This window comes from Helianthus annuus, chromosome 15 (assembly GCF_002127325.2).
Source record: "Helianthus annuus cultivar XRQ/B chromosome 15, HanXRQr2.0-SUNRISE, whole genome shotgun sequence".
Classification (NCBI taxonomy): domain Eukaryota; kingdom Viridiplantae; phylum Streptophyta; class Magnoliopsida; order Asterales; family Asteraceae; genus Helianthus; species Helianthus annuus.
Window position 1 is genome coordinate 79,116,930 of NC_035447.2, and position 15,720 is coordinate 79,132,649.

Sequence of the window (15,720 nt, forward strand, 5' to 3'; positions counted from 1 at the left end):
ATAACGGATTTGTCTAACATGGGCCGACAAACTCGATTCATAAGATCCATGAACGCGGCGGGTGCGTTCGTTAATCCAAAGGACATTACTAAGAACTCGTAATGCCCATATCGCGTTCTAAAAGCCGTCTTTGACACATCCTCATCCCGCACCCTTAACTGATGGTACCCGGACCGCAAATCTATTTTTGAAAACCAACTTGCCCCTTGTAACTGATCGAAGAGATCGTCGATTCGGGGCAACGGGTATCAGTTTTTCACCGTCAGCTTATTCAATTCTCGATAATCGATGCACATGCGCATCGAACCATCTTTCTTTTTGACAAAAAGAACAGGCGCTCCCCATGGCGATACACTCGGGCATATCGCTTGTCGAGCAATTCTTGTATTTGTACCATTAACTCCCGCATTTCAGTTGGGGCCAACCTATAAGGAGCCTTGGCTACGGGTTTGGCATCGGGATACAATTCAATCTTAAATTCCACTTCGCGTTCTAGTGGAAGCCCCGACAAATCTTTCGGAAAAACATCAAGAAACTCGTTCACGACTTCAACCTCTTCTATCTTAGGGGTATTCTGCTTAGTATCCACCACGTAGGCTAGAAATGCCTTACTTCCATTTCGTACATACTTGTATGCTTGAACTATAGTACAAAGCTTCGAATTAATATTCCTTTCCCCTTGTATGCTTACTCGTTTTCCTCCCGGTGTTAACACATGAATCACCTTTTTATCACATTGAATTTCGGCATGATGTTTAGCTAGCTAATCCATGCCAACTATAACCTTAAATTCCCCCAATACCATGGGAATAAGGTCAATAGCAAACTTATCGTCTTCAATGATAATTTCGCAATTTCGACAAACTTCGTGCAACAAATAACTCTTACTATCAGCTATCTCTACTTCTAATGGCACATGCATTCTTTCGATTCTAAAAGAGGGGTGTGACACTAATTCGCTTGATACAAACGATCTACTGGCTCCAGTATCAAATAACACATATGTAGGCATCAAGTTCAATGAGAATATACCTGATACAACATTCGGGAGGTCCTTTGCCTCTTCAGTCGTGATCTGAAACATCCTCCCCTTAGCTCTTGGGGCTTCCTCCTTTCTTGCTTCCTTATCAGTTTTCTGTTGAAGCTTGGGACACTCAGCCTTAATATGACCCGGTTGGAAACAGTTGTAGCACGTTCTAGAAGGATTAGGACACCTATAGTATGGATGTCCCTCTTGACCACAATTGTAACAGCCCTTCTTCCCTTTCAAACACTCCCCTGTGTGTAACTTTCTGCATGTTTTACATTCCGGAATGCTACCCTTCGCCTTATCCTTCTTGCTCTGATCTTGAAATTTCGGTTTCTTTGACGGGTTCGAGCTGGAAACATTTTCAGACACTCTCTTTTCGCCTCTTTCTGCCTGTCTTCTTAATTCAATCTCCCTATCTCGGGCCAAGTCAATGAGCTCATTCAAAGTTTCACATTTAGCGGGAATTATGAACTCCCGATATTCAGCCTTCAACATACCGTAATAGCGGGTTATCTTCATTCTTTCCGTTCCTGCTATTTCCTTACATAATTTCAGCTTGTCAAGAAAAATGTTGGTGATTTCATCAATGGTTTCATCTTTCTGACGAAGATGTAAGAAATCTTCTTGGATCTTGTCAATGGCAGATTGCGGACAGTGGTACTTTAGAAAAGGTTCCTTGAACTCTTGCCATGTCAAGACTTGAACTTTTTCTTCCCCAATCTCTTTACTGTAAACATCCCACCAGTCTTTAGCTCGGAGTTGTAGCAAACCGATGGCGAACATTACCTGATCCTCCTTTTCACAGTGACTCCTTATGAACACCGCTTCAGTACTTGCAATCCACCTTTGACATGCTATAGGATCAATTTCTCCTTTGAATGGTAATGGGTTGCACGCCATAAATTCTTTGTATGTACATTTGCGAGTTCCTTTCTTTCCTTGCATTTCACCAATCATTCCCTTCAACTCATCCATCTTACTCGCCATCATTGTTTCTACCACTTCCAGCACATGACTTTCTACTTCTTGGGCTAAATGAGGAATACTTGCTTGCATTGCCCTTCCAATCTCTTCTGAGCTCATAGTTTTCAGTTGTTCTTGTTGTGTCGCTTCATCCTCATTCGTATCCGTCATCTACACATAAACATCATTCTTTATTTCAAGCATTCAGTCATCCATTCCATCATATAATCATTCTAACAGTACATAACTTCCTTTGAAAACCCCACATGCATACATAATATCATTCTTTAGGCTCTTATTATAACATTCTATTAATCCCCATATGATAGAAAACATCAAACAAAGCATCACAATTGAAATGAGCTGAAAATGGTACCCACCGTAAGTTACGGTGGTCACCGTAACTTATGGTGGCACCTTTTTCCTTATGGTAAGAAGCTACTGTTTACAGTAGAGAATTAAGAATTATTTACTATTGGTTTTGTATAGAAAGCATAATATTAAGAAATATATAGCATATATGACCTACCTGAGCCTTAAAGCGTAAACTTGGCTTAAATGAATCGGTTTGATCAATGTCAGAAGTGCTATTCAGCTTCATCTTGAATCATCCGTTGTTTATTGGTTGAAACAAAGTTTTCCTGCACCACAACTTTCACGCTGCCTTCAATGGTCCACTAAGAAACTTCTATCATTACTCAAGTATGTGTAATCCGTCAAGAGCAAAGCATTCTGAAAACAAAAATACTATCAGATGATATTGAACACAAACACTAGCTCTACAAAAGTTAGAAACCAAATTTTACGGCAGCACCTCCAAGTAGTCGAGTATAGATATATTGGACAAGGAGTTAATTTTGGCTGGAACTAATGTATATGTTAATGTAAAATCTTATCCATCGGAAGTCCGTGTGACCAAGAAATGTCAAAAAATGTCTCTTGTGAATAGTTTTTTAAGAAGATGTAGAAGAGGGCGTAAATCCCTGTATTTTTCAGCATTTGCTTCACTTTGTAAATTGCTTGAAATGCTTACGGATATCTGAAAGATACAAGCAATTATACAAAATTAAAGACAACATAACTACTTATATAAAAGAGATACATCCACCCAGTCAACAACAACCTTGAGTAAGAGCCTGCTAAGATAATAGCCTGCTAAACCCAAAAAGCTTCTCACTTCACTTGGGTTCTTTGGAGGTACCTATTTCATAACGGCTTCCACTTTTGACGGGTCTACTAAGATACCATCCGCATTAATCACGTGGCAGAGAAATTGTACCTCTCTAAGCCAAAAAGCACACTTAGAGAATGTCGCATACAATTTCTCCTTGCGGAGTACTTCAAGAATTTCACGTAAATGGCATGCATGTTCGGCCTTACTTCGGGAATAAACCAGGATGTCATCGATAAAAACTATAACGAATTTGTCTAACATGGGCCGACAAACTCGATTCATAAGATCCATGAACGTGGCGGGCGCGTTCGTTAATCCAAAGGACATTACTAAGAACTCGTAATGCCCATATCGCGTTCTAAAAGCCGTCTTTGCCACATCCTCATCCCGCACCCTTAACTGATGGTACCCGGACCGCAAATCTATTTTTGAAAACCAACTTGCCCCTTGTAACTGATCGAAGAGATCATCGATTCGGGGCAACGGGTATCGGTTTTTCACCGTCAGCTTATTCAATTCTCGATAATCGATGCACATGCGCATCGAACCATCTTTCTTTTTGACAAAAAGAACAGGCGCTCCCCATGGCGATACACTCGGGCGTATAAATCCCTTGTCGAGTAATTCTTGTATTCGTACCATTAACTCCCACATTTCAGTTGGGGCCAACCTATAAGGAGCCTTGGCTACGGGTTTGGCATCGGGATACAATTCAATCTTAAATTCCACTTCCCGTTCTAGTGGAAGCCCCGACAAATCTTCCGGAAAAACATCAAGAAACTCGTTCACGACTTCAACCTCTTCTATCTTAGGGGTATTCTGCTTAGTATCCACCACGTAGGCTAGAAATGCCTTGCTTCCATTTCGTACATACTTGTATGCTTGAACTATAGTACAAAGCTTCGAATTAATATTCCTTTCCCCTTGTATGCTTACTCGTTTTCCATTGAATTTCGGCATGATGTTTAGCTAGCTAATCCATGCCAACTATAACCTTAAATTCCCCCAATACCATGGGAATAAGGTCAATAGCAAACTTATCGTCTTCAATGATAATTTCGCAATTTCGACAAACTTCGTGCAACAAATAACTCTTACTATCAGCTATCTCTACTTCTAATGGCACATGCATTCTTTCGATTCTAAAAGAGGGGTGTGACACTAATTCGCTTGATACAAACGATCTACTGGCTCCAGTATCAAATAACACATATGTAGGCATCAAGTTCAATGAGAATATACCTGATACAACATTCGGGAGGTCCTTTGCCTCTTCAGTCGTGATCTGAAACATCCTCCCCTTAGCTCTTGGGGCTTCCTCCTTTCTTGCTTCCTTATCAGTTTTCTGTTGAAGCTTGGGACACTCAGCCTTAATATGACCCGGTTGGAAACAGTTGTAGCACGTTCTAGAAGGATTAGGACACCTATAGTATGGATGTCCCTCTTGACCACAATTGTAACAGCCCTTCTTCCCTTTCAAACACTCCCCTGTGTGTAACTTTCTGCATGTTTTACATTCCGGAATGCTACCCTTCGCCTTATCCTTCTTGCTCTGATCTTGAAATTTCGGTTTCTTTGACGGGTTCGAGCTGGAAACATTTTTAGACACTCTTTTTTCGCCTCTTTCTGCCTGTCTTCTTAATTCAATCTCCCTATCTCGGGCCAAGTCAATGAGCTCATTCAAAGTTTCACATTTAGCGGGAATTATGAACTCCCGATATTCAGCCTTCAACATACCGTAATAGCGGGTTATCTTCATTCTTTCCATTCCTGCTATTTCCTTACATAATTTCAGCTTGTCAAGAAAAATGTTGGTGATTTCATCAATTGTTTCATCTTTCTGACGAAGATGTAAGAAATCTTCTTGGATCTTGTCAATGGCAGATTGCGGACAGTGGTACTTTAGAAAAGGTTCCTTGAACTCTTGCCATGTCAAGACTTGAACTTTTTCTTCCCCAATCTCTTTACTGTAAACATCCCACCAGTCTTTAGCTCGGAGTTGTAGCAAACCGATGGCGAACATTACCTGATCCTCCTTTTCACAGTGACTCCTTATGAACACCGCTTCAGTACTTGCAATCCACCTTTGACATGCTATAGGATCAATTTCTCCTTTGAATGGTAATGGGTTGCACGCCATAAATTCTTTGTATGTGCATTTGCGAGTTCCTTTCTTTCCTTGCATTTCACCAATCATTCCCTTCAACTCATCCATCTTACTCGCCATCATTGTTTCTACCACTTCCAGCACATGACTTTCTACTTCCTGGGCTAAATGAGGAATACTTGCTTGCATTACCCTTCCAATCTCTTCTGAGCTCATAGTTTTCAGTTGTTCTTGTTGTGTCGCTTCATCCTCATTCGTATCCGTCATCTACACATAAACATCATTCTTTATTTCAAGCATTCAGTCATCCATTCCATCATATAATCATTCTAACAGTACGTAACTTCCTTTGAAAACCCCACATGCATACATAATATCATTCTTTAGGCTCTTATTATAACATTTTATAAATCCCCGTATGATAGAAAACATCAAACAAAGCATCACAATTGAAATGAGCTGAAAATGGTACCCACCGTAAGTTACGGTGGTCACCGTAACTTACGGTGGCACCTTTTTCCTTATGGTAAGAAGCTACTATTTTACGGTAGAGAATTTTGTCCCAGTGTCTACCGTAACCTACGGTAGCCACCGTAGCTTACGGTGACGCCCAGCATACTATGGTAATTTCCTTATTTTGCAGCCATCTTTCCGACCCGTTTTAACCCATACTAATCCATTTCACCCCACACATTTCCACATCACCCCGTAATGATTTCCCTAACATTCCATAATGTTTCATAACCAAATTATTCACGATGCAAAATTTCAAACTTTAAAGGTACTTACTTGCTTCGCGCCGTGGAACGAACACACACTTCACACGAGCTTTTGGTTTGAGTTCAAGCTTTCGATGCTCAAATCCCTCAAACCTAGGCTCTGATACCAACTTGTAACGCCCAAAAATTTCTTTCAATTTACTAAAATAATTACGTACTATTTCTAACGAAATTTGGGCATGACCCATTCGTATTAGGAGTGGTCCCCTGTTTTTCACATTCAAAGTATAGATTTAACGTGACGCTTTTAAAAAAGACATATTATATACCATCAAACGACTTGACACGCATACGAAATTTGATTAGTTAAAAATACATACAAGTACTAAGTTTATAACTACTAGACTTAAACAAAGTGACCAAAATATTAAGCGTTGTCTTCTTTACAAAAGTAGCGGAGCGTAGAGCGGGTCTTGAAGTGTGTTCAATCCGGGCAAAGCATGAAAACTAAACTTGAGATTTACCTACATGGTCACAACAATGAAACTCGTTAGAACTAAATTTCTTTCTTTAAACCAAGGAACCCAACTCACTAACTTGTAATCATTATAACATTCGCAAATTGTGCTTTACTACATACTTTCATTCTTGCGTGGTAGTATGTTCCAAAAGGAACGCCATGCCTTTCCTTCTAGTCTTACAATTTCATCATTCGACCCGTTCATAAAAGGTTCCATACATATACCTCTTTCATACTCGATTAAAAATTAACACATTTAATGATAAACATATTGTTATAATAGAAATCATAAATTGTACAAGAAGCGTACCTCGATCTTGATTCCCTTGTTGCTTCACTTGACTCGAACTTTCTTCCTTAACGCCTACATATAACCATTCCTTCTTTTAGTTTATGTTTCATACTCATTTACACATATCGATCGATAAAGCATCATACAATTTACTCATGATTCATAAACATATTCAATTCACATAAAGTTTATGGCTCACAAGACTAACATTTTCATTGAGGCATTTTGTCAAACACTTGGTGTGCACATTATTAACAAAGCATAAGGTACAAGTATTTATAGCATAACTCTACACTATGTCAAAATTTGGTTACAGCCACACATAAAAACTGTGACCATATGGCAACCGCCACACGAATTTTTTTCACCCCATGTGTGACCAAAGGTCGAGTCATCGTAGGCATGAAATGGCCACATTCACTTATGTGTGGTCGTAGCAACTTAAATTGTGGCTAAAAGGTCTTGTTGTAATCAATCATTTTGTCTAATAAGTGTGGCTAAAGGGGTAGCAACGGCCACATGAATTTACCATAAGTGTAGCCATTTCTATTATATAGTCACGAATAAGTTTGTTTTAGCCACATTAATTTCGAAAAATTGTGGCAAAAAGGTTATTGTAATCAAGCAAATGGTCCATTAAGTGTGGCTAAATAGTATCAATGGTCACATTACTTTATTGTAAGTGTGGGTGTTTGGATTATATAGTCACATGAATTAACTGTAAGTGTGGTCATTTTTATTATATAGTCACTTAAAAGTTTGTTTTAGCCACGTGAATTTTAAAAAACTGTGGCAAAAAGGTTGTTGTAATCAAGCAAATGGTACATTATGTGTTGCTAAATGGTATCAACAGCCACACGAATTTACTATAAGTGTGGCTATTTCTATTGTATAGTCACATGAAGTTAGTATAAGTGTGTCCATTTCCATTATATAGTCACTAAAAAGTTTGTTATAGCCACATCAATTTTCAAAAGCTGTGACAAAAATGTTGTTGAAATCAAGCATTTGTGTGGCTAAATAGTAGCAACGGCCACAAGATTTTACTGGAAGTGCGGCCATTTCCATCATAAAGTCACATGAATTTACAATAAGTGTGGCTAAAATCTATTTCCAGACACACATTTGTAATTATAAATGTGGCTATTGTCTAACTTTTGTTGACACACTTATTATGATTGTATGTGGCCATTCTCATATAATTAGCCTTTTTATTTTCATTATCTTGTGAAATAAAAACAACAGTATGAAGTAAATATGAGAAAAAAACTGAAAGCAAACAATATTAACAATAATAAACCAAAATCTGTACATAAGTTTTCAATTTAAATACTAAAAAAATAAATTACTAATAAAAAAATATCCAAAAATGATACAACTGCTACAGAACCTACATCACCCATAGCAGCGCTTGCAACACCAGCAAACCCATGTGCTTGAATTGCTGACATCTTCTTTTGTCAGAGTTTCCTACATAGTCAGCATTACAAGTTTGTATTAGGCATCCAAATCAATTCTTAATAATCAATCAAATAAAAGAAAATGATGAAGTTGCAAAATAAGATAACTATATACTTTAACATATGATAGTTGAACTAACACTGGGTCTGTAATAGCTTCATCCGACTCACGAAATAACTCCATTCAAAGTTATAAGAAAGAATATAGAAACTTTAATAGATACCAGTTGTAGGTCATGTGTTGTTGAGGTGGTAACAACTTTACAGCACTCAAATAAATAAACCAAAGGTTTTAGATTAGAAAAAAATATTAAAAATAAAAAAGACAACAAAAGTGTAAAACAGTTGATAGGGAAAGTATATCAACTTGGCATACAAAGACTCCTAAAAACAGCACAAACTGTATATGTAGCCAAATGGTGTAATATATATAAATTATAAAGGATTTAGCACTAAGATTTGACAACTACTGAAATTTGGATCACTTATGGCCTCAGCCTCTATCGAAAATAATACTACAAGCCATCTAGGATAATATGGTTGACCAATAAACAATTCATATGTATATTTAGAGATGGATTCAAATGAGAGACTAAATATTTAAAAAAGTGCATTCACAAATGAATAGATTTATTGAAATTTCAAATGCTTCTACGTATTAGTGGTTCTCATTTGTACCCACTCCCGTTGGGCTTGTTCAACAGAGCCTATTTTTAATAGAGAGCTACTCAACTACAACTGCTTAAATAGGAGAAAATGAGGTGGTTATGTAGTTACATAAGCACCTTATGTGTCATACTATAAGCAAATAACACAAGTGTTTATACGATGCCCATAATTATTTACTATTGGTTTTGTATAGAAAGCATAATATTAAGAAATATATAGCATATATGACCTACCTGAGCCTTAAAGCGTAAACTTGGCTTAAATGAATCGGTTTGATCAATGTCAGAAGTGCTATTCAGCTTCATCTTGAATCATCCGTTGTTTATTGGTTGAAACAAAGTTTTCCTGCACCACAACTTTCACGCTGCCTTCAATGGTCCACTAAGAAACTTCTATCATTACTCAAGTATGTGTAATCCGTCAAGAGCAAAGCATTCTGAAAACAAAAATACTATCAGATGATATTGAACACAAACACTAGCTCTACAAAAGTTAGAAACCAAATTTTACGGCAGCACCTCCAAGTAGTCGAGTACAGATATATTGGACAAGGAGTTAATTTTGGCTGGAACTAATGTATATGTTAATGTAAAATCTTATCCATCGGAAGTCCGTGTGACCAAGAAATGTCAAAAAATGTCTCTTGTGAATAGTTTTTTAAGAAGATGTAGAAGAGGGCGTAAATCCCTGTATTTTTCAGCATTTGCTTCACTTTGTAAATTGCTTGAAATGCTTACGGATATCTGAAAGATACAAGCAATTATACAAAATTAAAGACAACATAACTACTTATATAAAAGAGATACATCCACCCAGTCAACAACAACCTTGAGTAAGAGCCTGCTAAACCCAAAAAGCTTCTCACTTCACTTGGGTTCTTTGGAGGTACCTATTTCATAACGGCTTCCACTTTTGACGGGTCTACTAAGATACCATCCGCATTAATCACGTGGCAGAGAAATTGTACCTCTCTAAGCCAAAAAGCACACTTAGAGAATTTCGCATACAATTTCTCCTTGCGGAGTACTTCAAGAATTTCACGTAAATGGCATGCATGTTCGACCTTACTTCGGGAATAAACCAGGATGTCATCGATAAAAACTATAACGAATTTGTCTAACATGGGCCGACAAACTCGATTCATAAGATCCATGAACGCGGCGGGCGCGTTCGTTAATCCAAAGGACATTACTAAGAACTCGTAATGCCCATATCGCGTTCTAAAAGCCGTCTTTGCCACATCCTCATCCCGCACCCTTAACTGATGGTACCCGGACCGCAAATCTATTTTTGAAAACCAACTTGCCCCTTTAACTGATCGAAGAGATCATCGATTCGGGGCAACGGGTATCGGTTTTTCACCGTCAGCTTATTCAATTCTCGATAATCGATGCACATGCGCATCGAACCATCTTTCTTTTTGACAAAAAGAACAGGCGCTCCCCATGGCGATACACTCGGGCGTATAAATCCCTTGTCGAGCAATTCTTGTATTTGTACCATTAACTCCCGCATTTCAGTTGGGGCCAACCTATAAGGAGCCTTGGCTACGGGTTTGGCATCGGGATACAATTCAATCTTAAATTCCACTTCGCGTTCTAGTGGAAGCCCCGACAAATCTTCCGGAAAAACATCAAGAAGCTCGTTCACGACTTCAACCTCTTCTATCTTAGGGGTATTCTGCTTAGTATCCATCACGTAGGCTAGAAATGCCATGCTTCCATTTCGTACATACTTGTATGCTTGAACTATAGTACAAAGCTTCGAATTAATATTCCTTTCCCCTTGTATGCTTACTCGTTTTCCTCCCGGTGTTAACACATGAATCACCTTTTTCTCACATTGAATTTCGGCATGATGTTTAGCTAGCCAATCCATGCCAACTATAACCTTAAATTCCCCCAATACCATGGGAATAAGGTCAATAGCAAACTTATCGTCTTCAATGATAATTTCGCAATTTTGACAAACTTCGTGCAACAAATAACTCTTACTATCAGCTATCTCTACTTCTAATGGCACATGCATTCTTTCGATTCTAAAAGAGGGGTGTGACACTAATTCGCTTGATACAAACGATCTACTGGCTCCAGTATCAAATAACACATATGTAGGCATCAAGTTCAATGAGAATATACCTGATACAACATTCGGGAGGTCCTTTGCCTCTTCAGTCGTGATCTGAAACATCCTCCCCTTAGCTCTTGGGGCTTCCTCCTTTCTTGCTTCCTTATCAGTTTTCTGTTGAAGCTTGGGACACTCAGCCTTAATATGACCCGGTTGGAAACAGTTGTAGCACGTTCTGGAAGGATTAGGACACCTATAGTATGGATGTCCCTCTTGACCACAATTGTAACAGCCCTTCTTCCCTTTCAAACACTCCCCTGTGTGTAACTTTCCGCACGTTTTACATTCCGGAATGGACACCTATAGTATGGATTAGGACACCTATAGTATGGATGTCCCTCTTAATATGACCCGGTTGGAAACAGTTGTAGCACGTTCTGGAAGGATTGGATCTTGTCAATGGCAGATTGCGGACAGTGGTACTTTAGAAAAGGTTCCTTGAACTCTTGCCATGTCAAGACTTGAACTTTTTCTTCCCCAATCTCTTTACTGTAAACATCCCACCAGTCTTTAGCTCGGAGTTGTAGCAAACCGATGGCGAACATTACCTGATCCTCCTTTTCACAATGACTCCTTATGAACACCGCTTCAGTACTTGCAATCCACCTTTGACATGCTATAGGATTAATTTCTCCTTTGAATGGTAATGGGTTGCACGCCATAAATTCTTTGTATGTGCATTTGCGATTTCCTTTCTTTCCTTGCATTTCACCAATCATTCCCTTCAACTCATCCATCTTACTCGCCATCATTGTTTCTACCACTTCCAGCACATGACTTTCTACTTCTTGGGCTAAATGAGGAATACTTGCTTGCATTGCCCTTCCAATCTCTTCTGAGCTCATAGTTTTCAGTTGTTCTTGTTGTGTCGCTTCATCCTCATTCGTATCCGTCATCTACACATAAACATCAATCTTTATTTCAAGCATTCAGTCATCCATTCCATCATATAATCATTCTAACAGTACATAACTTCCTTTGAAAACCCCACATGCATACATAATATCATTCTTTAGGCTCTTATTATAACATTCTATTAATCCCTGTATGATAGAAAACATCGAACAAAGGATCACAATTGAAATGAGCTGAAAATGGTACCCACCGTAAGTAAGTCACGGTGGTCACCGTAACTTATGGTGGCACCTTTTTCCTTATGGTAAGAAGCTACTGTTTTACGGTAGAGAATTTTGTCCCAGTGTCTACCGTAACCTACGGTAGCCACCGTAGCTTACGGTGACGCCCAGCATACTATGGTAATTTCCTTATTTTGCAGCCATCTTTCCGACCCGTTTTAACCCATTCTAATCCATTTCACCCCACACATTTCCACATCACCCCGTAATGATTTCCCTAACATTCCATAATGTTTCATAACCAAATTATTCATGATGCAAAATTTCAAACTTTAAAGGTACTTACTTGCTTCGCGCCGCGGAACGAACACACACTTCACACGAGCTTTTGGTTTGAGTTCAAGCTTTCGATGCTCAAATCCCTCAAACCTAGGCTCTGATACCAACTTGTAACGCCCAAAAATTTCTTTCAATTTACTAAAATAATTACGTACTATTTCTAGCGAAATTTGCGCATGACCCATTCGTATTAGGAGTGGTCCCCTGTTTTTCACATTCAAAGTATAGATTTAACGTGACGCTTTTAAAAAAGACATATTATAGACCATCAAACGACTTGACACGCATATGAAATTTGATTAGTTAAAAATACATGCAAGTACTATGTTTATAACTACTAGACTTAAACAAAGTGACCAAAATATTAAGCGTTGTCTTCTTTACAAAAGTAGCGGAGCGTAGAGCGGGTCTTGAAGTGTGTTCAATATGGGCAAAGCATGAAAACTAAACTTGAGATTTACCTACATGGTCACAACAATGAACCTCGTTAGAACTAAATTTCTTTCTTTAAACTAAGGAACCCAACTCACTAACTTGTAATAATTATAACATTCGCAAATTGTGCTTTACTACATACTTTCATTCTTGCATGGTAGTATGTTCCAAAAGGAACGCCATGCCTTTCCTTCTAGTCTTACAATTTCATCATTCGACCCGTTCATAAAAGGGTCCATACATATACCTCTTTCATACTCGATTAAAAATTAACACATTTAATGATAAACATATTGTTATAATAGAAATCATAAATTGTACAAGAAGCGTACCTCGATCTTGATTCCCTTGTTGCTTCACTTGACTCGAACTTTCTTCCTTAACGCCTACATATAACCATTCCTTCTTTTAGTTTATGTTTCATACTCATTTACACATATCGATCGATAAAACATCATACAATTTACTCATGATTCATAAACATATTCAATTCACATAAAGTTTATGGCTCACACGACTAACATTTTCATTGAGGCATTTTGTCAAACACTTGGTGTGCACATTATTAACAAAGCATAAGGTACAAGTATTTATAGCATAACTACTTATTCACCTTCTAAACTAACAAGAATCAATCAAGTTCATAACTTTCTTTCATCCTACACCATCTTAACTAATTTTTCTATCTCTATCCAAGATCATGTATAAATTTTCATCTAATAGCATACATGCAAAACATTGGGTTTATGATTTCTTCACAACAATTGGGTAATACACTTAAATCATTCAATCAATCAGAAATCAAGCAGAATTTTCGAACCATTATGAAACCCTAACTCTCAATTACATATAATTTCCACATAATTTCATGATTGGGTTAAAACCCACTTTCTACAATTCATCCAAAATAGAAAATTCGACTTACCGCTTGTTGTTCTAGCTTAGATAGTTAAGGTTTCGAGTTCATGCATTAGTTTAGGCTCCTAATCTCTTTCAATTCTTGAGGATTTCATGAAGTTAGGGTTTGTCTCCTCCCCCCTTTGCTCTGATCGATCTACACCATCACACCAGGGTGTGTGTTTTTGTTTTTCTTTTATTTATTTGTTTTTAGTAAACTTCCAACCCTTTTAACAAGTTTAGTCCTTCTAATTACTTAGATATTTTATTTGTCATACAACCTTCCTTCTAATCAAGTTACTAACATATACATACTTAACTAGGTTAAATATAACATGACTAGACATCTTAAGTAACATAAATAAATTGCATATTTTGGGGTGTTACAAAAAAGTGAGAAGAAAATTTCAACTTCTGAGGTGAAAAAGTCTGAAGAATCAATTACGGTTGATTATGATGCAAATTTTCCACCTCTTAAGGCTGAAAATCTCAAAATTCAAATTGCGAGAGTCAAGGTTACACCTAAGGCTGATGAGGCCTGGGTGGACTCCATGTTTGACTAAGCAGTTTGAATTGCCGGAGCTTCCTGGATCGCGAAGCAGGAATCGGCATCTTTCTTGAAGTTGTTTAAGTCAAAGTTTGTTATGTGCAGGATCTTCCAAAACTTGTATCCAGATGGATCATGGATAGTGGAGCTTCAAGACATATGACAGGGAAGACCGTGTTGCTATATGATGTGAGAAATATAAAAGGTGGTTACGTAGGATTTGCTGTTAATCAAGGAGGAAAGATTATAGGTGAAGGAACGTTATCCAATGGGATCGTAACGTTTGAGAGAGTTAACTACATTGCTGAGCTTGAGAATAATCTGCTGAGTATCTCCCAGATCTGCGACAGGATGTATACTACTCATTTCACTGACAAAGAATGTTTGATCTTGAAACCGGGATTTGTGATACCTGAGGAATGGATCATCATGAGGGCACCATGAGTCAATGATCTGTACGTGTTGGACATGAGTGTGGCGACTACAACCACGGGTCAGGCTCATTGTTTTGTGTCCAGAGCAACGGAAAAAGAATCAAGATTATGGCACCGAAAGATGGGGCATATTTACCTAAGGAAGATGAATCACTTGGTGCATAATGATTTGCTCACAGGAGTTCATGTCAAAGGTTTTCATCTGGAAGGGGAGTGCATTAGTTGTGTCAAAGGCAAACAGAGTAAAAAGTCACACCCTACAAAGCAAGTCAGTTCAGTTTCGAGACCTTTGGAAAGACTTCACATGGATTTGTTTGGTCCTGTGAATGTTAAGAGTATTACAGGAGATTATTACTGTTTGTTCGTGACTGATGATTATTCCAGATTTTCGTGGGTTTCATTCTTGAAAACAAAAGACGAAATGTTTGACAGTTTGATGGCGTTGTTTAAAAGGATTGAGAATCTGTACCAGAGGCCTATCAGTAGAATTAGAAGTGATAATGGTACTGAATTCAAAAACAGTAAGATGGAAGAAATTTGTGATGAACGAGGTATACTGCATGAGTTTAGTGCTCCGTACACTCCACAACAGAATGGAGTCGCAGAACGTAAAAATTGAACGCTAATCGAGATGGCTAGAACTATGCTTGCAGACTCTAAGTTACCGATTAATTTTTGGGCTGAAGCTGTTTCCGCCACATGCTATACGCTCAACAGGGTTCTTACTATCAAAAAGTTCAACAAAACATGTTTTGAGCTAATCAATAACCGCAAACCGAATTTGAAGTATCTAGAATCGTTCGGGTCACCCTGTACAGTTATAGAGCTTAATGGAAAGTTTGGTTCGAAGTGCATTGAGGGAATACTTGTTGGTTCTGCCAATCCATTACGACGTGTCTTCGTTCCAAGTGAGAAGCGGATTATTGAAGCT

At 38.1% G+C, this 15,720-nt stretch overlaps 2 protein-coding genes and 1 long non-coding RNA gene across 3 annotated transcripts; all 3 read right to left on the bottom strand.

Moving 5' to 3' along the window:
* Positions 1-763: 763 nt before the first annotated feature.
* On the bottom strand, positions 764-2,164 carry LOC110913984. The gene has a single exon (XM_022158794.1). The coding sequence runs from the start codon at positions 2,162-2,164 to the stop codon at positions 764-766; it is 1,401 nt and encodes a 466-aa protein (XP_022014486.1).
* A 1,976-nt stretch (positions 2,165-4,140) lies between these two features.
* On the bottom strand, positions 4,141-5,541 carry LOC110913983. The gene has a single exon (XM_022158793.1). The coding sequence runs from the start codon at positions 5,539-5,541 to the stop codon at positions 4,141-4,143; it is 1,401 nt and encodes a 466-aa protein (XP_022014485.1).
* A 2,531-nt stretch (positions 5,542-8,072) lies between these two features.
* LOC110909976 lies at positions 8,073-9,729 on the bottom strand. The gene is made up of 3 exons (XR_002575745.2): positions 9,453-9,729; positions 9,168-9,370; positions 8,073-8,275 (listed from the first exon to the last, which is right to left on the bottom strand). It is a non-coding gene; the product is annotated as an uncharacterized LOC110909976 (long non-coding RNA).
* Positions 9,730-15,720: the final 5,991 nt, after the last annotated feature.